This window comes from Fulmarus glacialis, unplaced genomic scaffold (assembly GCF_000690835.1).
Source record: "Fulmarus glacialis isolate BGI_N327 unplaced genomic scaffold, ASM69083v1 scaffold39684, whole genome shotgun sequence".
Taxonomy (NCBI): domain Eukaryota; kingdom Metazoa; phylum Chordata; class Aves; order Procellariiformes; family Procellariidae; genus Fulmarus; species Fulmarus glacialis.
Genome location: NW_009209431.1, coordinates 692 through 24,232, shown reverse-complemented (window position 1 = coordinate 24,232; position 23,541 = coordinate 692). Strand labels below are relative to the sequence as shown.

Sequence of the window (23,541 nt, the reverse complement as noted above, 5' to 3'; positions counted from 1 at the left end):
GGCTAATGCTACAGTTTTTCATGTAAATCAGCGTACGTGCATGCTGGGAGCTGGGCTATTTTCATGCGTCAAAAAGAGTAACAAGCTCCAGACACACAATGACCAGGGAAAGCAGAGGAGCTGCAAAATAAAACAGAGGTCCCAGAGAAGACAGTGGCCTGGGTGTCTCCCATGCAGCCTGTTTTTTTGCCCTCATATTTAGATAGTTTTTCCTCTTTACTGCCAACCTCAAGTCTAAACACTGAATTTAGAAACAGAAATCTTAGCCCAAATTCCCCCACCTCCTCCATGCTTCCCCTGAGCCAGCCACCCTACTCCAACTCAGCAGGGCTGGAAACTCCCTGTAGCTGCTCAGGTGCTGCTCTGGGTGCTAAGGAGACCTCCTTGTTCTGACTGCTGAGCTAGTGCAGCTAGAAAGATCTTCTGGCCGCATACAAGGCTCTTAATCCACAGTGCAGGAGCATCATCCTCCTGGCAGCGTTCACTTTCACGCCTACCTAAAGTAGGGCCCAGTCCCTCCATGTGCATCTCTATAGGCAGGGCAGGAATTGTGGTCTCTACTCATGCTTTCCGCCCCGATAAGAGCCTGCTGCATGCCTGGAAGCCAGGCAGGGGCAATCCCCCTGAGCACAGGCACTGTGCTTAGCTGGGTAAGGACTGCACACTGGTGTACTACTTCACTGTCAAGTGCAAGGCTGTTAAGGTAATTGCTTGGAGCGCACAACTGAAATTGAGGAAGTTCTGCTGAAAAAACAGCTCATTAAATCACCCTCTGGGGAAGAGCACAGGCAGGGAAATACAGAGCACAGGGAAGAGGTGACTTCAGCACAGCTTGACATCCTCTGAAACAACCTGATACATCTCCTCACTCTACTTGCTTTTCTCCCCCCCAGTACGAGCGGTCCATGCTTCTGGAACCTGAGACTGGGAATGAATTTGAACTCCGGACCTGGACTCGCAACAATATCACAGAAACCCTGAACTCGCTGAACGTGAACACAGTTGATGATATCCAGCAGATCTCAGCTGCCTTGGCGCAGTGCACGGTATGTTCCCCATCACCACCTCCAGCCTCCTGCTCTTCCAGGCGCAGCTTAGATGCTCTTCAATTCTTGTTCTGCTTCCCTGTCTCTCTCTCCCGCACAAATACCACACAGGGAGGACAGGTAGCACTTGTTGATATCATTAGGGTTTCTGTGCTGATGTCCTAAGTGTTGTCAGCTCTGCCGTGCCACCGATCTAGCAGGTGTGGATAAGATGATGTATTCATGTGCTGGAAGGCAGCACCTAAGAACTCTGTGCTTCTTCTCTGGTACCAGCCCTGGTGTGGCAGCTTGCTAGCAAGTAAGTTCCTTCACTTGCAGATGGAGACTGTGGGAGAGCCCTCAGCAAACTGGAGAAGCACTGGAATAAATTGCTGGGGAAGTTGCAGAATCTCCAAGGACAGGCTGGACTCCCATCAGGAGTAATACAAGTAGAGCCGGACCTGTCTTGAGCCAGGGGACAGCGCCAAGGACTGACGTTCCTTCCAGCTCTATTTCTACCATACAAGATTAGAAACACTGCTCTGCTCCACTGCTGACTGGAAGCGCTGTGTTCCCCAGCCAGCTCGCAGTTTCAGCTCCCCCGTGCTGGGGCTGCTGCCTGGTGAATTTAGGAGTGGCTTTATGTGTTTTGTCAGATGGGCAAAGGGAAGAGAGCCCAGTTATATAATGTGCTTGGGGTTTGGTGGTCAGCCAGTCGGCTCTGGCATGCTCTTCCTCCCCGCCCTCCCAAATCTTTGCTTTCAGGACTGGAGTCAGGTACCCTGGACTTGGCTGCGAGTCGCCTCCCCAGCCAGGTCACCAACCTCGCTCAGTGGGAAGAAGTTGTCATTGAAATGATGGACAGACTACTGCATCCCACCCACAGAGTCCCCATTCTGTTGCTTCTTTCTCTGCTTCAGAGTCTGTAAACCTCAAAAATCACTTCTTTCTGTTCATCTTTGTTCAGGGATTTGGGGTTCGGCACATCCCATTCCGATGCTGGATTTGTTTGTTTCTGTCTCTCCCATGTGCTCTTGCCTTGCCACTTAATCTCGCTGTGGAAGCTTAGGTCTAGAAATAGAATTTTTGTTCCACGGGAAAAGCTGACGTTCCAGGATTAGTTTGTGCTCTGGATTGGAATGAAAAGCTTAGAAAAACAGTAATCTAGAATTTCCCAAGTGGCTGAGACTAGTGCGGAGTTCACACATTTCCTTTCCTGTAGAAGTGTCAATCAGTGCTGATTCTTTTTTGATTTTACCTACAGGGGAGAGGAAAGATCAGAATGAATTTCTCCTGGAGGGGAAAAAAAGAATCTCAGTTGTCTGAGTAGATTCTCCTTCCTAAGCAGTAGCTCCTTGGGTGGTTCCTCCCAATAACCCTTTTTCTCCCCCACGTCCTTGATACCTGACTGTGCCTTGTGGACCATGATTTACACAGTATGTCCTTGCTTCTCATAGCTTACAAATAAAAGCAGAAAAGGGGGAATTCTAGACCTGCAGATGCTGTTTTGATTCTTCACCAAAACATATGGTGAATCACGTCTGAATCCTATGATGATTAAAAGAAAAAAGATGAATAAGAGCTAGGAACGGGGTTGTGGTAACAGCTTCCATGTGTTGCCTCAGTCCCTCCCATCCAGCCCTCGAGAGTGCGGGGAGCTCCAGGCCACGGCTAGAACATTCTGTTTCTTGGACACATCTGGGAGCAGAGGGAGGGACATCCATCATGCCTGAGTGGCAGGATCCCTCCCACAGCTTTCAGGAGTATTTGGACACTGAAATGGATTCAGTTAGGGCTAAATCTTGCTTCCATTGAAGATAGTGGAATGGATGGAGGAATCCTATCCAGCTCCTTCTGGTTGGTTGCTGTAGGAATAGTGCATGGCCCCAAAGGGGTGCTCATGAGATGCAACAGCAGGAGATGTGCTTGGTCCTTATAAGTTGAACTCCAGGGAACATGAATATGCTGCCCTTTATTGCTCTTTCCAACTCTAATGCATCCTCCATCAGACTCCCGGCATGCCTGCCTGTACGCTGGCAGATTGTAACATGAGGGGAGGTGGATGGAAGAGTCTTGGAGTCACCAACAACTTCTTGGCATCTCAGTGTGAGCAGAGCAGCCATGGTCTCTGCAGTCACCTCCCGGGGGCTGGAAAGAGCAGGGGTGACTTTCAGAGTGCAAATGGTGTTTGAACAACTGTGCTCAGGTCTTTGCAGGACTGAGCCAGCTGAACTTGCCCACAGCTGCCTTCGTCTTTCCCTGGGGGTGTTCCTATTGAATTGAACCGTGTTTCCCTTTGCAGGTGGTGAGCAAGGAGCTGGTTTGCAAGTCATGCCTGACAAGGACCTTGAACAAGCTGGAGACCATGATGACCATTCTGCAAGGGGAAATGACCAAGGGCACCGTGACACCAACTGGTATTGCCGACAACATCCTCAACATCACAGGTCAGTTTTGTTCCTGCAAAATGGGTGACATTTGACCGGGCGCTGCTGAGGGCACAGGTCTCCCTGTGCAGGGTGCTGGGCAGAAGTAGAAGCTTCACAGGCTTTCTCCTGTACCATTAGGGGTTTGGTTCAAGCTATTAGGGAAATTGCGTCTAACATTTGGAGTGTGGCACCCCAGCACTTTCTTCTCCCTGCACTTTTCCCAGGGTTGTCCTGGCTTTGGCAGCTGTCTCTGCGGACATTTAAATGTGACAGTTGTTAATAAACTCACTAATACTTCAGGGAATTGTCTTTTTAGTAAACAATGAGTAACAACTATGGCTTCCAGATGCTTGCCTTCCTGGTTGCAATCTGAGGAGGTTGCCAAACTTCACTGGGGCACCCATGAACACCGTGAGGAAATTCCCACCTGGTTACCCTGGGAGGAAGCAGAGGCACCTTCTTTGCACTCCTTGTTATGTATTTCTGAGTGTTCTGCACTTTATAGTGCAAAAACTTAGTAGCATGTTTGCTTTATCCATTCTTCCCTTGTTTCCCCATCTGCCGTTCTAGTCACTTCACAGGAGAAAAATAAAGCTTGTTGTGATTAAGTATTCACCACCAAACTTTGTAAATTAGCCGAGAGCCTGCAGGAATTGCTGACAGCTCTATTTTTAGCTATGGGCTACTGAACATTTCCAGTGCGGAAGGTCATGTGCACAGCGTAGAGTTACAGTGAGAAGACAGTAAGGAAAGACTTGTCTGATTGTTTTGGGAAGGTGTCAGATGTTATCTAGACTGTAGCAGTTATCTAGGCTACTTACCACTTCCTCTGTTTGCACCTTTATTTCTCTCCTGGCAGGTGACCTGATTCACCTTGTCAATACAGTTTCACAAGAATCCAAGCCCCAGGAACTGCTTTCTGATTCCCACAATTTGCTGCTAGCTCCCAAAGCCTACAACCTGTCTTCCAGCCTGATGCGCATCCTCATGAAGTCTAGAGTGCTGAACGAAGAGCCCCTTGAGCTGGTGGGAGGAGAAATTAAGGCCACAGGCAAGCGGTCTGATCCCTTTAACTTGCTTTGCTACGAAAACACACCAAACTGCCAGTTCTCCATCCCCCAGGCATTCAACACCACCCTATCCAACCTGACAGATGTCATTCAAGTCATGTTCCAAGTGGACTCCAATCCTTTCCCTTTTGGTTACATCAGCAACTACACTGTGTCCACAAAGGTCGCCTCCATGGAGTTTCAGACACACAACGGGGTGCAGATCCCCATTGGGAGCCTGGACTCAGAGAAAGCCATCACCGTAATGGTGTCAAACAACACAGATGCTGACAATCTCTCTGCTGGCACTGAAGTCATCGAGGCGAGAACATCTGTGAACCTAATCGTGACTATGGAGAGCAACAACAGAGAAGCAGGACTGCACTTCCAGCTCACTTACAGAGTCCTGAACGGTAGCGCAGACAAATCCAACTCTTTGTGCTCTTTGCTATTTCTTTCCGTGGGAGAGAAGGGCTGGGTGTTGCAGCAAATGAGAGCTGTGTCAAGAGATAACGGGTGTTGGAGGGGATGTCAGGTGTAGCCAGCAAGTTCCACACTGCATGGTTGAGGTTCCAGCTGTCACAGGCATTATCCAGTCCCCAGTGTAATCCTTGCTTGTGGATTCTGGCACTGAGAAGCCTTTTGCTTTTTCCAGCCCTTCTGTTGAGCCACATTAGCACTGGTGGGAGTTTGTCCTGACTCTCTCTTGGTCAGGTACAATGGTATCCAGAGTCTCTTGCTCAGGGATCCTCTGAACTGCAGATGGAGACAGTGCAATCTGGAAAAGCATCTCTCCTGACTTTCTGCTTTCCTGATACTCCTCCCTGAACATCCACTGCTGGCAGGAGGCTTGTGGTCGATCTCTCCCTGGTGTTTATAAAGTACTTTCTGTTTTTTCTCCCCCTCACCATGCAGATCACTACATTGCAAGTGAGCCTGAGCCCTTCATCATGGCTTATCTCCATCACGAACCAGAGCCCAACGAGCACAACTGCAGTGCCTCTAAGAAAATTGGCCTGGATGCCCTGGCTGGAAGTGACCACAAGCTCTACACCTTCTTCACCTCACCCAGGTAAGAGAAACCTCCCTTGTAATCCCTGTCACCCACAGGCTGTCCTGTGGATCTATGTGAGGGATGCTCAGGGCCTTGCCATGATTTATACCAGGCTGCTTTGCAGGGCTGGTGCTGTTGTAGCTATCCACGGTGCTCCTCTGTCCTTGGAGGAGACAGCTCTCCTGGGCAGGCAGCTGCACGCTGCCATTCCTACACCCCAGCATCGGCACTCCCTCCTTCCCAGACATCTGCTGCTGCTGGTGCAAAAGCAGCTCTGTGATTTGCCCTTCTGATCCGGGTAGAGGAGGGTTCCCCTTTTCAGAGCTGTAAATCACGTTCCCTGTATCATGACCCTCACCCAGGGCCTCTCCTGCTGATGAGTCTCCCCCCGCTGCCCTTTTCTCTGCTCACTTGCCTGATACCTGCTGTAGTCTGTTTGTCTGTTACTTGTCCAGACTTTCATCCTCCATGCGCTAGTGATCCCAGAGCTGCCCATCTTTACCAGGACTCTTTCGCCAAGGGACTCACACTGACCTTTGCAGATTCAGGGCTTGCTCCATGCAGCTCATGAAACCATTTCCCGGAGCAAAGCACCACGCATTAGCCTAGTTCCTTGCACTGTAGTGCAACCTTCACAAAAGCAGCTCAATCCTCAGAGCTCATCTTCCCAACATGTGACTGGAGGAGAAATCAGGTTCCCTCGTGGGCTCCCATCCACCCTGCTTGCCTGCTGCTTGGAGCTTGCCGGGGCTCATTAAGTGCTGCTGTTGTGCTGTTGGGTTTTGCAGCAAAGCTCTCTTCTTTTTATCAGAGCAGTCATTCTTTTAACTTCAGTTGTTGACTTGCTGCCTTGCCCGGGAGTGTGTGTTCATGCCTCCTGTTATTTACGAGCCATTCCTAGGCTGAGAAGAAAAGACAGGCAGCTTGGGAATAGGTGGGGCAAGAGTGGAGCCACTGTTGTGTAAGTTGACACGACTTCCATGGCTTTTGGTAACGGGATGTTCAAAGAGGGATTAATCATCATAATGAGCAAATCTGCTCCCAGCCTAGAATCATAGAATTGCTATGTAAGTGTCGCGTGGGTCAGTGGGACACGGGGAAGGGCGGGTGGGAGAGCTGTGCAAGGCTGCCAGCACAGAGAAGAGCATGTGCAACATAGTGCTCCAGGTGCTGAAATAATACAAAGATAAAGAAGAATTAAAGTGGTCTGTAGAACCCCAGAATTTCTGCTCAGCCAAAGGGCGGTGTAAATTACACAACGTTCACTGGGCTTTTCCTCCTCATTGTGTGCTTACCTGTCCCTGCAGCAGGGTGCTCTCCGTGGGCACACATCCATCAGAACGGGGTTTGTGTCCCTTCAGCAGGCGGGTTGATAATGTCTCCTTGCTGTCTTTCCCTCCTCCAGAACGGATGACACCATCCAGAAATACTACTTCAACATCACAAACCATTTCAGCTGGTCCCCAGTGGAGGTGACTCTGGGACTGTACACCTCCCTCTGCCAGTACTTCAGCGAGCAGGAGAAACGGTGGAAGACAGAAGGCATCATCCCGCTGGAAGAGACCAGGCCAGACCAGGCTGTGTGCTTAACCCAGCACCTCACCGCCTTTGGGGCCAGTCTGTTTGTCCCACCAAACTCTGTCCAGTTCATCTTTCCTGTGAGTAGAACACAGCAGAGGCTGTGGCAGCATCGTCACACGCTGAGCAGATTGTTGTCACCTAGAGGAAAGCCTTGGGCTTCCATTGGCTTCACGTTCAAGCTGGGTCAGGGCTGAGCTGTGCCCAGCTGGCAGACCAGCACCAGTACCTGAGAGCTTTTGGGAGCAGCAGATGGGCACAGCTCACAGAGGGCCTCTGTCCTCTGATCATGAATCCTGGCTGCTGCTGCTAAAAACAGACCTTTGCAGATGGCTTTATTCTCTATTCTGGACACCTCACAGTGTATTCACCTTGTAGTGAGATGCCAAATGCTGTCACCCAGCACTGTTTATCCCAGTGAGCTTGCACCTGCCAGCTGCTCCCTGCCTCTCAGGGGCGTTCAGGCTTTTTCTAACCGTCGGTGTGACGTAAGTGGGAGCAGAGAGCTCTCGGCAGCTGCTATAGCAGCTTCACCCGGCTGCTGCAGTCGCTCCTTAGGGCTGTGAGCGCACAGTCTGCGCAGGGACAGGTCTCTCTCTATTTGCATGTGATATCATGTGTATGAATGATGATTAAGGCCAGGAAGGAGGCAGCATGACTCCTCGGGAACGGGGGGTCCTCCTGGGGAAGGAGAGTGCCTTGCAACATATTTCTTTTCTTTTAGGCTCCAGGCCCAGGTCTCAACTACATCGTTCTGCTGACATGTGCCGTCTGCTTTGTGACCTACTCAGTGGCTGCACTGATCGTGCACAAGCTGGACATGATTGACGTTAACCGAGTGGGGGTGATTCCCTTCTGCGGGAAGAACGGGCTGTACAAATATGAGATCCTGGTGAAGACTGGCTGGGGCAGAGGATCAGGTTAGCCCATAGTCTGCTCCTGTGCTTGATTCCTAGGGTGTCATCTGTGTAGTTCCCTTGAGATCTCACCTCAGCACATCATGCACCAAATGTTCCCCTGCAGGGCCCAGAGCTGAGCTGGTGTTTGGAGCAGCCCTGAGCAGACAGTCAGTTCAGGGCTTCCCACAGCATTCTCAGTTTTTATTGCGTGATAATGGGGTAGGTCAAGACTGTGGAAAAGAGCATGCTGCCCCACATCTTGCTGTTGGGGTGGGATAAGCAACTGCTGCTGGAAGGAACCACCCGGTATAGAAATACCCCCACCCTGCTTTCCCTGACTGGGCTGTGGTTGCAGGAACAGCCAAGAGGCAGCGATTGTTCCTTACTTCTGACCCTCTCCTGCAGAAGCATCCAGACCTTGTGGGGCCTTTAGATGGACCATTTTGCTGTCTTCCAGTATCCATCACTTTGTTCTGCCGTCTGAATCTTTCCAAGCGGCATGAAGGCAGAAAGCTTGGCTTTCTGATCTGGTACTGGGTTTGTAGCTAGAGCTGCCAGAAACATCATCCTGGACTTGGAAATCCGGGCAGTTGGGTTGTGGAAGCTCTAAGCAAGGACAGAGGTGGAGTGCTACCATGTCACTGCCAGAAACATGCTCCCATTGATCTCCGTGTAACCACTGGTTTCACTGGCAGCGGCTTTCTCCTGAAGCCACCCCAAGGACCATCCACCAAGGAGCAGGTGGACCAAGGAGCATCTGGCAACTGGCATCGGAGAGAAGTCAAAGAAAACAAGTCTTTCAACTACTTGGTGGAAAAAAAACCATCCAGAATAAACATCTCCCATTAGGGTGTTAGCAAGGCAAGGAATGTCAGATTCAGTCCCCTCCAAAGAGGAAAACCATGAGCATGCCAAGGTCCATGCACCAGGCCAATCTGAGCAGCTGCCCTCCAGGCTGTGTGTAGCACTACCCCTGGGTGTGGGATGGCTGTTGAGCGCATTCCTTCCTCCCAAGTGTCCAGGTGGCCCCTTTGAAGGGCCATTGCATCTGGTACCAGGTCACTGGTGGGGAGACAGGGCTGGGGAACAGCTCCGCCTTGGGTAGACTTCCCTAACTGAGCCCCGTTAACTCTCCCAGGTACCACGGCCCACGTGGGGATCGCCCTGTACGGCGTAGATAATAAAAGTGGTCACAGACATCTGGATGGAGAAAACGCCTTCCACCGCAACAGCCTCGACGTGTTTCAGATTGCAACAGAGCGGAGTCTGGGGAGCATCTGGCGCATCCGCATTTGGCACGACAATAAAGGTGAGACCTGAGTGGGTGTGTGGGCCTGAGGCAGCCATCACACATCCCAGGTCAGAACCAGGCTCTGCTCCGCCTGGTATCTGGGCTGGGAGAGAGGTACCTGGGCCTATAGTCTGGACTAACCCTGGTGGGAGACCGTGGTGACCCACTGGCTTGGGGGAAGATGGCTGGGCGGGGGGACATCATGGGGAAGTCTGCAGACTGGTCAGCTGTAATCCTGTACATACGATGCAGTGTGCTGTCACAGTGTCTGTAAATGTCCATACGGCCTAGGAGGTGACCTGGCTATGCCAAGCCTTTCTCCTGGGGACTGTGCAATTCCCACTGATGAAGATAGTGTCACAGGGTAACTGCTGCTGTCCCGCTGAGGGGCTCTTGTGTTGCCCTCTCGGCTTTGCAGATCCATACAGGGAATGTCTGCCATGAAACACATTTCTTCGTCTCTTAACTTTTAGGACTCAGCCCCTCTTGGTACCTGCAGCATGTCATAGTCCGGGACCTGCAAAGCAGCAAGAGCTACTTCTTCCTGGTGAATGACTGGCTGTCGGTGGAGAGTGAAGAGAACGATGGCATGGTGGAGAAGGAGGTTTATGCTGCCAGTGAGTGCTCAGCCCCTGGGGTGTGGGGCTGGGATGGTGGAGCAGCATGGCAGTTCTCATTGCATTGAGGAAAGGCCCACAGCAGGAGACTGCAGAGAGGCCATAGAGCCTGCTCTTCCTCACTGCATTGATGCCTTGTGCAGCCAAGTGCTCTGCTGGGTCCTTTGTGCTAGAGGACAAGGCATGGCAAGGACCCAGCTGTGCAGGAGGGACCATACAGATGCAGTGTGGATACTTCCTTGCATATCAGTCTGCAAGGAGGGACCGTGGCAGGCCCAGCTGGGTCCCCTCTGTGGTGCAGTTGGCCCTGAGAGTCTCTCTTTTTGTGCTCAGGTGAGACAGAGCTAAGGAGCTTCTCCCGGATCTTCATAGCAGAGTTGCAGCGAGGTTTCTTCGAGAAGCACGTCTGGCTGTCCATGTGGGACCGCCCGCCTCGCAGCCGCTTCACCCGTGTCCAGAGAGCCACCTGCTGCTCCCTCCTCATCTTCCTCTTCCTCTGTGCCAATGCTGTGTGGTACGGCGTGGTGGGGAACGTACACCTCAGGTGCGCTGCATCCCTTGGTGCTCTGGCGAGTCCCTTCCCTCCTCAGGGCCCCTCCTGTGCTTCTCATTACCTAGGGCAGGACAGACCTTATGTCTGCTGGGAATAGGTACCTTGCTTGTGGCCTTGACTCTGCCCTTCCTGCTCCAAAGAATCTGGCATCAGGACACGGATGACTAAGGACAACCTGATCAGCTTTCCCCCTTACCTGGTTTTGCTGTGTCATCTGTTAGCACAGCCCATGCCCATTTCTTTCTCTGCACATCTGAAATACCTGGTTGTGCAATTTTGTCTCACTGCTTGCTTAGCTGACATCCCTGAGTGCTCCTGCTAACACCCGTCTCTGATCTCTCTTGATTCTCTCCAGCAATGGGGCTGTTTCCAACCTGATCCCTGTTAATGTGGACACAGTGGCTGTTGGTCTGGTGTCCAGCGTGGTGGTCTACCCTCTCTACCTGGTCATTTTATTTCTCTTCCGGATGGCTCGTGGCAAGGTAATGAGGAGAAGTAGTTGCAGGCTGCCCAGATGGGTGTGGTGCCATCAGGTTTGCTCATGCAAGGCTAGATTCTGCCCTTTGTGGTACATCACTTCTCCAGCTGGTCTCTGCACTTTCCCAGTTGTGCCTGTGCTCCCTGCACCATGGCCAGACCCTTGCCCTTAGCAAGTCTCTGCCTCCCTCTTGAGCTGGGAGCAGCCCCTGACCTTAGAGGGACAGATCACTGCCTGACAAGGCCCAGAGAGAGACCAAAAGGGCAGATTTTAAAAGCTGCTTAGGCACTTACTCCCCTCTTGATTTCGGTACGTGATGGATACCCAAATGCCGTTTAGAGGTAAGACCCTTTGCTGCATTAGGAGGAGCTTGAGAGACGCTCAGTGGAGCATTGCTAATGAAATGCCTACCCTGGGTACAAATTCAGCTGTCTGAGCAGAGCTGTGGTTAGGCAGCTGTGAAAGGATTAGCTGAGGATTTAATGACTAGTTAGACACAATTAGCAGCCCCATTAAGTACTGCAGCCAGCTGCTCAGTGGCTGATGAGCAGCAAATGTGTCTGATATTTCTTGTTCCTGTAAGCACTCCCTGCTCTGCAGGAGGTTGCAAACTCATGTGGCTTCCTGGGAACTTGTACCTGGGACAGCCTAGATGGCACTGGGCAGTGGTATGTGTGGGTATGACTGCGCAAGGTGCCTGGCAGGGAGTGGAGGATGTGCCTGTTCTCAGCCCTGCTGGGCAGGCCTGGGGTCCCCCAGCCCTGCCTGCACAAGCATGGAGCTCCCCAGCAGAGTAGGGAGCTGATGGGAGCCACTGAGGAGCAGGACTCTGAGCCACCGTGACTTTGTCAACTCCATCCCTACCTTTTCTGCTCAAGCCTCCCTGTCTCCTGCAGGTCTCCATCAACCACACCCTGACTCACTCAGACCAGCAGTCCTTGGAGATCGACAACTACCTGGACTCCTCAATCCTCGACAGCTCCTTCCCCACCTTTCCCGGGCTCCGGGCAGAGGTAACCTGCTTCCCACCCGAAAGCTGGACAGGCTGCATGGGTCTGTATGCTCCCCTACATGGTCACAGTGTCCATCCATAGCTGTCAGTGCAAGAACTGATGCACTCAAGTGCCTCTGGCAAATACCGGTGATGGGGAAGAGCCACAGCCCTTCAACTCTCACCTGCATCTCTGCCCAGGCCAGTCCCAGGTACTGAGCACAAGCTGTCTCCAGCTGCTGCTCTGTGTCTGTGAGCACGGATCTTCCCAGCGTGCCTGGGCATTATTTCTGGAGGAGAGCAGGCTCCTGGAGGAGTGGACCCAGGGCTAATGGCAGCTCAGGCGCCAGGTTTTCAGTGACCCCTGATGTTAACAACCTGCTGCTTTAACCGGGCTCAAGCCAGTGTCACGTGCCTGAAATGCCTCTGCTTCCTCCACAGGCCTTCTCTGAGCAAACCAAAACAGATCTGTTCTTGGAGGACTCCAAAAGGTAAGTAGGTTTCTGGGGATGGAGCAAGTAGGAGTTTAGTGTAGTTTTCTGCTTTGGTGGACTGGGGTTGTGCTCCCACAGCTGTTTCCCTTCTAGACAGTCCTACGCACTAGCACAGTTGCTTTTCTCATGCTTCCCATTCCCCACACGTACCTGATTGCACCCCTTCCTCTGTTTTCCCGCAGCCTCGTGCGGTGGCCCTCCAGCGAGGCCCTGCTCAGCTGGCCAGACCTCCTCAGCGACCCCTCCATCATGGGCAACACCATCCAGAAGCTGAAGAGAGGCCGGGCCAGCCGCCACCTTGGACTCGAGGGCCCTTTGGCAACTGAGGAGGACAGTTTGTCGCTTGGCGTTCACCAGGGACAGCCTCGGTATTTCTCTGCCTCAGGTGGGTGTGTGAGTAGCATTGCTCTGTGCCAGGGTTTGAATGCCCCAGGGAAGTGCAGGAGGAGCAACCTGGTCCCTAGGAGCTCTGGCTCAGCTCTCGGGAAGGCAGAATAGCAGAGCCTGCCGCCATCACCACTGGCTTCAATTTGCAGGGCAGAGGAGGAGGGTCGTGTTTTCTTAATGGGGATTTCAGTCTGGGAAAGCAGAAATCCTGATGTGGATCAGTCTGAAGTGAAGTGGTCACCACACTGCCAGCAGACTGGGAGCACGGAGAGATGTGTTCCCATGGGATCTGAATTTTGGAAGCAACCAGCACTTGTTCACTGGTTGCAAAGTCACAGTGTGTCTCTGAACCTCTGTAAATGGCTGGAGAAAGAGAAGAACTTGGCCTCCTGCACCAGCAGTTTCATGCTAGGCTCTGCAGCCAAGCTGGGGATAGACAGGAGCTAGAAGACAGGGAGGAGAGGCAGGCTGTCACATGGAGAAGGACCTCACCCTGGCCCTCCTCCTCCCCAGTTCCACAAATGTGGCTGAGCCTGAGTGGTGCAGAAGCGTCCCCCGGTGCGGTGCTGTGTGCTGTGCTCCTGCCAATGCTGTTTGCACTCTCTCTTTCCCCAGATGAGAATCTGATCCGGCAGATCCTGGCAGATGGAGCTAGCGGCATCTCCCACTCCCAGGACCTAGGGCCGTACATGAGGGCTGAAACAGATCTGATCTCAGGCCTGTAAGTATTCGGAGGGCAGAGTCCCCCACTGAGCCAGTGCCTCCTGTCCCTTGCCCTCCCACCCAGCTCCGCAGCGGCCAGTATTGCGCCAGCCAGCTCTGCTGCACCCAGCTGCAGTGAGCTGGGTTCTGAGACATTGCAAATGCCTGGGACAGCCTTATCACGAGTCACTATGTTCTTGCTGGCCGTGGTTCCTGCAGCCCCCAAGGCCAGAGCTCTGGGAGGGCACTGCGACCCTTCCAGGAGCCACCTGGAATATCCCCTTAAAGCCCCAGCTGAAGATGTGTCTCCAGAGCTTTGTGGACTGCTGACAAAGTGCCGGGATGCGGGTTCGCTTCATGGCACTGACGGGAGGGAGAAGGGGAGTTGAATCTCTGTAGTGTTATCGTGCCCAGAGCACCCTGCTTTGGGACCCTGACCACCACCCAGCCGGGCTGACAGCTCACCGCTGGGTAGCCAGTGCAAAGTGGCAGATCAAGGGAGGGGAAAGACTTGCAGCCCTCCTCCATGAGATGCAGAGCAGAGTGTCGGCGTGCCTTGGCAGCCTGGGCCCGCTGCTCTAGAAGGAAGCGCCAGCTTGTGTACCGCAGAGCCAGCAGCGGCATGGCTCACCAATATCACCCCTTTGCCTTGGCAGGTCCAGTGTGTTCGGGGAGAAGGTGGAGACTGTCATGATGCAGAAGCTGAACGACAAAGGCCAGAGCATGGCAGCTCCTCCCAGGGAAGTGAGCAGATCAGCCAAGTCAACGTGGACAGGTACCAGAGCCGCAGGGCTGTGCCAGTGTCAGCAGGGAGGGTGGGGATGTGCAGGGAGAGGGGCCGTCGCACACAGCAGCACTTGGGAGGCACAGGCGGGTAAATAGAAAAGGAGCCTTAGGAAAGACTGCTCCCCTGCTTGGGATATATTTGCTATTTTCTGCCAGCTTCTCTTGGAGCCTGAATCTCAGTAAGCCCTGGGCCACCACTTGTGCTGTGACAGTCCCCACCGTGCACCCTAGGAAAGCTCTGCTTACTGCTTCCCCAGTTACTCTGCACCCCTCTGCAGCCATCAGTCCCCTCATCCATCCAGCATGAGAGACTCTGCACCCCTCTGCAGCCATCAGTCCCTTCATCCATCCAGCATGAGAGAGTCTCTGTAGATAATCACAGGGGAAAGGGAGTCAAATGCCAAGAAAAGTTCAAATCAACAAACAAAGCAAAGAAGAGAAGAGATGCTTCCTACTGGGTCATGCAACACGACAGCCGGCCAGCTGGGCTTGCACAAGGCAGGAGCAAGCTGTCAGGCCCCAGAAGGTCTGGGGGCTGATAAGTGCCTGGGTGCCCTGTGGAGAAGCTCAGCATCGGTTCTCTTAGCATGAGCTCATGGCTTCCTGAGGCACAGCCTCCCTGGGGCAGGCTGCAGCATGGAAAATTGGACACAGCAGCAATCCTCTTGGGTCCGTTAAAATCCATCGTTTCGTCTTGGTTGATGAATGGTTGTCGTATCTTTATGCAGGCATTGATTTGCATGGGTGGGTGAAAGAAGCTGTGCCGAGCGAGCCCCAGGGCAGGGTGGCTTGGCAGTCTGAAGGCAGCCAAAGCAACAAATCTGGGTGGCTTTTCATGGATTTGACAGCAGCACCTCCAGCCAGGCTGGGCATGCCCAATGTCCTGGGGCTCTGAGAGAAAGCAGGGAACCCATCCCACTAGGCAAATCAGGATCCCATCTTTTTCTCCTGCCCACCCTGTTGTCTACAGATGGGAGGCTGCTCTTTTGAGGCTGGCTGTGTTTCAGTGTGCTGTCTGTCTTGCTGCTTAGTGGGAGATGTTTGGGATAATCCCTCCAAACTCACCCAGGACTGGTGGCAAGCTCTCTGCTGGGATGAGTGGTGTGCTCAGCCCTTCCTGTGCCCATTGGGACCCTTTTGCAGTAACCTTTATGCTTGTTTTCCCTGCTCCTTCCAGTTGCAGACCAAACATTTAGGAAGCGCTTGCTGCCACCCTGGTGCTCCTATCTGGCTCATGGTATCAGTCTCCTCCTCTTCGCCACCTCCACGGGGGTCTCCGTGTGGATCGGGGTAGGCTTTTCCTCCAGTGTTGCCCTCATGTGGCTCATCTCAGGGATATTCAGCTTTCTGGCATCCTTCTTGGTGTGGGAGCCCCTGAAGGTAAGGGTAACATGAGTACACAAGCACAAATCTGTACGTGTGTTACGTATTAGCTGTAATTAACATCTTGTCCAGATACTAATCAAGTTGTACTGGACACTGCGTGGATTGAACACTCTCTCCCATCTTTGTATCCCTGCAGGAGGGGAAGGGTGTGCACACCAGCAGTAGGAGGAGAGGCAGGGCTGGTGGCAATTTGTTTTAGAGGTCATCGAGCTGCTCCAAGAGAGTGCTCAGCAGCTGTGCCGTGCTCCCTGCCTGTGCTGAAAGGCCCACAGGAGCTGCTGCCCACGGTGGTTCTGGTGGCACGGCTATCTCCGCAGGCTCACGACGCTGCTTGTCTCCCCAGGTTCTGCTGGAAGCCCTCTATTTCTCACTGGTTGCCAAGCGCTTGCACCCGGAGGAAGACGATACCTTGGTGGAGCATCCCTTTGTTGAGCATGTTTCTGAGAAGATCAGCAAAGTCCGACCCCCACAGGGATTTGCCCTTTTCCAGGCCAAGGAGGAGGCCAGGAAGGTCAAACTGCTGCACAGGATCCTGAAGGTAAGACATCTCCTGATGCTTGTGGTGCCTAGGGCAGAGGCAGTGCTGGCTCCGGGAGCTGAGCTACATTCTTGTGTGGGTATTCCCAATCTAGCTGTGATCTCCTGAGCTAGTAGGTGCATGTCTCCAGTTTCTGCCTCAGTTTCCCCATCTATAAAAGACTGGCAGTGACGTTCATCTTCTCTGTGAAGCTCTGAGATCTGAGGCGGCTGGAAAGCAGAACCGTAGGGGGTTGATTTGGAGTGGCTGGTGTGTTTGACTCCATAACTCAGGTGTTTGAGGTTAGGGCAAGGTTTGCAGTGTGGAGTAGGCACCAACTTGCACAAGAAAATTCATTAGTTGAGTCTTGTGAAACCCGTAACTTCCTATCTAGGAGCAGAAGTTTCAATCTCTTTGTAGCTCATTCATTACTAATCCTCCACACTTGTGCTGGGAATACACAGCTGCTTTAACTGAGTTAAGTTATTTTTAACTGAGTGATTTCCCTTTAAAGGATGGAAACCCCCATAACTACCGTATAAGCCGAGCTGCCAGCATATAGGAGCTCGTACAGGGAGGTTGTGCAATGCATATCAACTGAAACATGTGGTGCCAGGCTGGCCATTTTGAACAAAGAATATTGTTATGAGCCTATGGTCTGGGGTTCATTTTAAGCTGCTTCCCATATGGAAAAAGAAAGAACAGCATGCTCTGGGACCTGATCCTGCTGCATGGCAGTCAGCAGTCAGTGGAAAGCACTGACTTGCTGCAGGATTGGGAACCAGCCCCCCTGACCCCCGTGCTTGGGTGCAATCCCGTTCTGCTCTCTGCTTGCCAGAATTTCCTCATCTACATGATGTTCTTGCTGGTGATCCTGCTCACTAACTACGGAGATGCCTCCCGCAACAGCAGGGCCTTCCTTTTGCAGAGCTCCATCAAGCAGCAATTGGGCAGCAATGAATTCCTCCGCATCAAGAGGTAATGGCAAAGTCCCTGGGGATGGGGAGGAACGAGATGTTGCTTTATATTGGAGCAGCTGTGCAGGGCTGCAGCAAGGAGTTGGGGAGCAGGCTGGGGCTGGCTGTTGGGCTCGTGCTCCACAGTCGCTCCCATAAGAGGTTCTCGACTCTATGGGGAGTGCTGGTGCCTCTGTGGAGCTGGGTGCTCGCACACGAGCACAGCATGGCAGTGAGCAGGTCCCTTTCTGTCCCTGTGGTTCTGCTTCTCCCCTGGAGAACAAAGGGACCTGTGGGGGTGGAGAGCTTTAATTTCTTTGAATTTTAATTATTTCCTAGTGGGAAGGAACTGTGTGAATTACAGATGTTTATCTTTCTGTATCTGGTCAAAAGGACACAAGTTTGCTCTGTCTCCAAAATTTACAACTGTAGGGTTTAGCCATAAACAGGGTCATGAAAAACAAAAATAACATCTCGTATAAATACAGAGTCCTTCCCTTCCTTGCTCTGCACATGTGGTTTAACTAGATGAAATTTTCCCAGCTGAGTTTCTACACCGCTGCAAACTCCGGCAGCCCGGACTGACATCGGAACAGCTGCCTGGGATTAACGGCGTCTTTGCACCCGTCTCACTACAGACCCCTTGATTCTTCTGTGCAAATAGACGTGGCTTGTCCGTGCCACGCAAAGTCACAGAAACTTTGATTCACCACAATATGAATCAGGAATGATTCCGGTGAACTCAGTGGAGTTTCTGGGGTGAAAGTGGTGTAAAGGCGGAGAGCAGAGCAGAGTCTGGTCTTAAATATCATCTCTTTTCCACTGCGCTGCCAGGTCATGAGCGAGACATGCAGAGACTGCCCTAGCAGAGCTGCCCTGGGAGCTTCGCCTCTCACGCCTTTTCCCCGTTGCAGGTCAGATCAGTTCTGGGTCTGGATGTCACAGGTCTTCCTCCCTTACCTCTACAACAACCGGTCGGGTCAGGAGAGCTACAGCACTACGCTGGGGACAGCCCGGCTCCGCCAGCTCAGGCTGCAGGAAGGTAGGTGGGCAAGGGCCCGTGGCTCTGCTGTCACAGGGTGCGTGGTGACGTTCCTGGAGGGATGAAATGGGCCGGTCTGGATGCAGCTGGAGCTGAATGAAGCAAGGCAGAGGTTAGGGAGGCAGGTTTTTCTTTGCAGCATGTATATTAGTGTGCCTCTGGTTCTGCTCCTGCAGAGATGAACTGGGGCAATCAATCATGGGATTTACTTTAAAGAGAGAGGTTTACTTGATTTCTGGAGGTGTGACTGAGGATGTGGAGGTGGAGGGGGCTTGGGAAAAAGGGAGATGCTAAGTGTGAAAGCTCAGCTGTGTGCCCCAGCACTGTTTGGCTGCGTTGGGCTCCGCACGGGATAACAGTGTTGGTCTCGTTCCAGCCGAGTGCCAGCGCAGTGCCCAGGACGTCCTCCACGGCATGGGCACGGCTGCCAGGAGGAGCTGCACTGACTCGCACAGCTTTTCTACTGCTGATTACGCAGCTGGCTGGGAAAGGGTGGCCGTGAACGTGACGGCTGCGTGGTCCTACTCGCCACCCGACCTGACGGGGTAAGAAGCTGCCCAGCCTGCACCTACACCCCCTGCTCCATCTGCCAAAGGCATTGCGTCTTTACAGTTGGTTCGGTGCCCAGGGTGGTTCCCAGCCCTTGCCTCAGTGAGGCCAACTGCAGCCCCTGAGCCTGGCAAAGTGCAAATAAATACAGAAATGCCAAAGGCCTTCCCTGAACATGTCCACGCTGGCAGTGTGAATGGTAGGAGGCACGTAGCTGCTGCTCACCCAACTTTGCTGGAGATGTGCATGTCACCTCGAGCTGTCTGAGCAGCGCTATGCTGTTCTCAGGGGCCCAGGGGCAGAGGGTTCAACTCTCCAGCTTCAAGGGCAGAGACAAGCTGCAGAACAAGGTAACCCAGCCACCCACAGAGACCACAGAGTAGCACTAGCTTTCTGTTAAAGTGGGTTATGGGAGATTGGCCTTTACCAGCATCCTGGATGTTAAATCAGCATTGGTTTCTGCTCTGGTTTGTTCCTGGATGTGTCTTCATTGAAGTCTCGGGCACCACAGGGCTTGGGGCTGTTCTGAGGTTGGGAACACAGAGATGGATCAATGCAATTCTGTAATTTGTCTTGTGAAATAAATAAAGAGGCAGCGGTCACCCTTGGATGTGCAGCATAGTGGTCAGGGTCTGCATCTGCACACTTGTTCCTAGGAGAGCATACCAGTGGCTGCTCTGTCCTTCAGCTCTCACCTCATGGCTCCTCTTCCTCTACAGGGTCTGGTACTGGGGTTACATCTCTTTCTACGATAGCAGCGGTTACGTCCAGGAGCTGGGGGCTTCGCTAGAGGAAAGCAGGGCTCAGCTGAATTTCCTTCAGCAGCACGCTTGGATTGACAACATGTAAGTGTGGCAGGGGCGAAGGAAATGTTCTACTGTCACCCAGATTTTTAAGGGGTGCTGCTGGAGTGTCACAGCAGGAGAGGATCTATGATCCTACAAACCAGTGGCACCAAAGCCCAGAGTTGGTGTTGTCCCGGTGCCCTGAGCTGCTCTTCTCCCCTCCACAGGAGCCGGGCAGTCTTTGTGGAGCTGATGCAATATAACCCCAGCGTGGACCTGCACACTGCCATCACCCTCCAGCTGGAGTTCCTGGGGGCCGGCCAGGCCGTCGCCGCGGTCACCATCAGCCCCTTCCCGCTGCTGCGGCTCAGCGGGGGCGTCACACTGCAGCTTCTCATGATGGTCAGTGTGTTACTTCCCCTCTACGCTCCTCTTCCCTCTTGGTCGCTGCACAGAGGGCTCTGGGGACCTATTGCTTGGGCTCCTGAGAGGGCAGTGTTGGTCACTGTGGATTAAAGCTCCCCTGCCTGAGGCCACTTGTCCCCATGCCTGTCACCACTCCACTTCCAGGCCTGGATAGCACACAGGAAACATGCCTGGCACCACTGAGGGGAAGGAGATTCCTCCTGTCTGGTAGCATTTGTTGGTCTTGTCTCAGCCTTTTTGCTTCCCTGAACTCATGCCTGTCACTGTGGAAACTTGAGGCTTTTGTTGTTCTGTCCTCAGCGGGCACATCAGCTAGCTGAGCCATGTCCCCAGAGACCCTGCCTGGGCCAGGGTTCAGGGTAAGCGGAGCCCTCTTCCCCTGGGCACTCCCACAAGCGCATTGGACGTGGTTTGGGGAGCTTCACTGCGAGGGCAGGAGGGAGCAGGGCACTGAGTGAGTGAGGAAGGCATGGAAGGTCTTGGGAGTGTGCTCCAGCTGTAGGCTGGCAGAATTCAGCCTGCTACCTGGGTCTTTTGCTGTCCTGGGGTGCTGCAGGGTTCCCTGGTGCAGCACTGGAGTCAAGCGTTGCCTTCTCCTTCCCTGGTAACTTCTCCATTCCTCCCCCAGGTCTTCCTCATGATGTTTGTGGTCTACTTCGTGGTGTCTGAGTCACTGTCCATCAAGAAGGAAGGCAGAGCCTACTTTACTCTGTGGGGCAACTACGGCCAGTGGATCTTCATCCTCCTCACCACTTGCACCGTGGTGGTGCACCTCAGCCAGGCCACCCTTGCCGACCAGCAGTGGCTTAAGTACCTCAACAACCGCAAGGGTTTCACCAACTTCTATCAGGTGGCCTTTCTTAACACCATCTTCAGCACATCAAGAAGGAAGGCAGAGCCTACTTTACTCTGTGGGGCAACTACGGCCAGTGGATCTTCATCCTCCTCACCACTTGCACCGTGGTGGTGCACCTCAGCCAGGCCACCCTTGCCGACCAGCAGTGGCTTAAGTACCTCAACAACCGCAAGGGTTTCACCAACTTCTATCAGGTGGCCTTTCTTAACACCATCTTCAGCACCTTGGCTGTCCTGCTGACTGTGCAGGTATGGAGAGGGTTGGGTGGGAGCAGCACGTGGGCTTGGATGTGTGCTTTGGTCCCCGTGCCACCTTGTCACCTGTGTGCAGTCCCATGGCAGGGGCAGCAAGGGAGCCTGAAGTAAAAACAACTGCAAGACACTGGTCCTGCTGTGCCAGGCACTGATCAAACGCAACAGGGCTGCTGCCACAACTAGACGCTACTGCAGGACAGAGGTGGTGGGCAGTGATGCCACATGCATCTCTGCTGTAGCACTTTGGGTCTCTAAAGCCTCTGGACCCTCAATTCCCTTGGGGAATTCAGCCTAGTGGGGCTGATGGGATGATTTTGACTGCAGGGAGCCCGTTGACTAGGATGTCCTCTGCTCTGCCAGAGTTTGCGTTTCTCAGACTTGTAGAGATGTTTGAAAGACCCTTCCCTAGGCTGGAAGGATCTCGCAGCAGCCTCTGCGATGGGCCCGTGTTGTAACACTGTCCTCTTTCTTGGTCCTAGGCTGCCCAGCAGCTGCGTTTTGTCAGGCAGTGGTCTGTGTTTGGGAAAACCTTTCAGAAGTCTGCAAGGGAGCTGACTGCTGCGGGGCTGGCGTTCGCCGTCCTCATCCTGGCCTACGCTCAGCTCGGCTTCCTGGTAACTACCCGCTGTCCCCGCCTCGCCTTGCAGAGTGGCTTGTTGTCAGCCAGGGCTGCCCAGGGTCGTGTTGTCCCTTGTCCCATCACGCCACGACTGTGAGCAAAGCCCAGCGGGTCTTCCGGGTGCTCCAATGCCCAGCCTGCGCAGGGTGCTCTTGTCTTGGCTTTGGCCAGGGGCTGTGTCTGTGGCCTGTCCCTGTCACAGCCGATTTGTGGACCACTCCTCAGGGCTCATGCTCTGTGAGATGGGGTAGTGAGTATCAGGGATCACGGGAACATTTTGCCACTGATCCCTTCTCATTACATCTCCAATGTCCCTTTGCAGCTCTTCTCCTCCTCCTCGGAGTCCTTCCGCAGTGTCGGCAGCAGCCTCCTGCTGCTCTTTGCCATGCTGCGGGGCAGTGTGAACCTCCGCCCCTGCCTGCCCGAGTCCTCAGGCCTCTACTACCTGTTCTGCACCAGCTACATCATCCTGGAGGTGTGGATCGTGCTGAGGCTGTTCACCGTGGTGCTTATCTACAGCTACCGGGAAATGCACTTTGAGCTGTACCGCCCCGCCTTCGAGCCCCAGGACTACGAGATGGTGGAGCTCTTTGTGCGCAGGCTGAAAATGTGGATGGGCTTCAGCAAAGCCAAGGAGGTGAGTGCAGCCTGGGAGACTCCGTGGAGAAGGGGCCCGGTAGCAGGCAGTAGGCTGCAGACATTTGCACGTCTGCCATCCTTGGCCTTCCTTTGCCTCTGGCTACCTCCCGCTGCTGTTCACAGTCAGGTTCCTCTGGCAGGTGAGGGCTGGAGCAGTGGCCATTCCCAGAGGCCCAAGAGCTGGGCTAGTGATGGGGTGTTGTAGGGGTATCTGCTGCCAGTTCTCAGTCCCACGGTTCCATGTGTTTTTATCTGGGAGCTGGCCCCAGGTCCATGCCGTGGCCTGGCCCACCAGGAGTGGCTGGGAGCAGCCCTGGGGCTGTTTGGAGCAGGACATAGTGCCACAGCACGGCATTCCCACTTACCACTCCTGAAATAACTCTGCCCCCTGCTCCCCTCTTCTCTTCCAGTTCCGACACAAGGTGAGGTTCGAAGGGATGGAGCCGCTGCCGTCCCGAGACTCCAGTGACTCCAAGTCCTTTCGGGGCCCCACTCCCAGTGCTGCTTCTGACAGCTCCAGGGCCTCCACCTCCTCCAGCCAGCTGGACGGGCTGAGCCTCGTGCTGAGCACCCGGGACAGCCTGGAAGTGGACGCTGACATCCAGCGCCTCCTGTCCCTTTTCGAGATGCTGCTCGCCCAATTTGACCGGGTCAACCAGGTGACGGAGGACGTGTACCGCATCGAGCACCAGCTGGAGGGCTCTCGGAGCCGCCGCTCCAGGAGGAGGTACGCCCAGACGTCAGAGGATGTCCTGAGCAGGTACTGTGCAGGCAGCACAGAGCAGGGGCCCTCACCCGAGATCTCCTCCGACACCCCGCGGGATGCCCCACTGCCCCCCCCCTCTCCTGCCGCCCCACCAGGCAGCAGGGGCTCTGTGCCCAGCCGGCTCCTTCGAGCTAGCAGAGGCATCAGCGTGGCGGCCTCTGTGCTGCCCCCACACAAACCCTACGCCACTGTAGCTCCAGCGGTGAAGAAGAAACGACCCCTCCGGGCCAAGAACAGGGTGCACCCCACTGTCAAATAACAGGCGGCGTGCTGAGCAGCGCGGGGAGCAATGCCCTTGGAGGGCAGAGAGCGCCTGGGAAGGGGTTTGCGAAGGGTGGGCTGTGCCTGCCGCGCAGACCTGGAGCCTCAGGAGCTTCTAGCTCCCGCCGCCGGGGGCGGCCCGCACCGGGGTT

At 53.9% G+C, this 23,541-nt stretch overlaps 1 protein-coding gene across 1 annotated transcript in view; it reads left to right on the top strand.

Moving 5' to 3' along the window:
* Positions 1-23,387, top strand: part of PKD1 (polycystic kidney disease 1 (autosomal dominant)) — a gene marked incomplete at its 5' end in the record, with an annotated part of 53,493 nt that extends 30,106 nt beyond the window's left edge. The window contains 27 exons of the mRNA XM_009576818.1: positions 894-1,046; positions 3,328-3,472; positions 4,314-4,916; positions 5,419-5,575; positions 6,963-7,215; positions 7,860-8,055; positions 9,173-9,343; positions 9,799-9,942; positions 10,276-10,486; positions 10,851-10,977; positions 11,870-11,986; positions 12,406-12,455; positions 12,641-12,843; positions 13,461-13,566; positions 14,204-14,322; positions 15,511-15,713; positions 16,063-16,257; positions 17,075-17,214; positions 18,107-18,234; positions 18,611-18,779; positions 19,503-19,628; positions 19,796-19,970; positions 20,623-20,873; positions 21,062-21,098; positions 21,584-21,718; positions 22,046-22,360; positions 22,773-23,387. Coding sequence (XP_009575113.1) covers positions 894-1,046; positions 3,328-3,472; positions 4,314-4,916; positions 5,419-5,575; positions 6,963-7,215; positions 7,860-8,055; positions 9,173-9,343; positions 9,799-9,942; positions 10,276-10,486; positions 10,851-10,977; positions 11,870-11,986; positions 12,406-12,455; positions 12,641-12,843; positions 13,461-13,566; positions 14,204-14,322; positions 15,511-15,713; positions 16,063-16,257; positions 17,075-17,214; positions 18,107-18,234; positions 18,611-18,779; positions 19,503-19,628; positions 19,796-19,970; positions 20,623-20,873; positions 21,062-21,098; positions 21,584-21,718; positions 22,046-22,360; positions 22,773-23,387 — 5,244 coding nt within the window. The remainder of the gene's footprint in view (positions 1-893; positions 1,047-3,327; positions 3,473-4,313; positions 4,917-5,418; positions 5,576-6,962; positions 7,216-7,859; positions 8,056-9,172; positions 9,344-9,798; positions 9,943-10,275; positions 10,487-10,850; positions 10,978-11,869; positions 11,987-12,405; positions 12,456-12,640; positions 12,844-13,460; positions 13,567-14,203; positions 14,323-15,510; positions 15,714-16,062; positions 16,258-17,074; positions 17,215-18,106; positions 18,235-18,610; positions 18,780-19,502; positions 19,629-19,795; positions 19,971-20,622; positions 20,874-21,061; positions 21,099-21,583; positions 21,719-22,045; positions 22,361-22,772) is intronic.
* Positions 23,388-23,541: the final 154 nt, after the last annotated feature.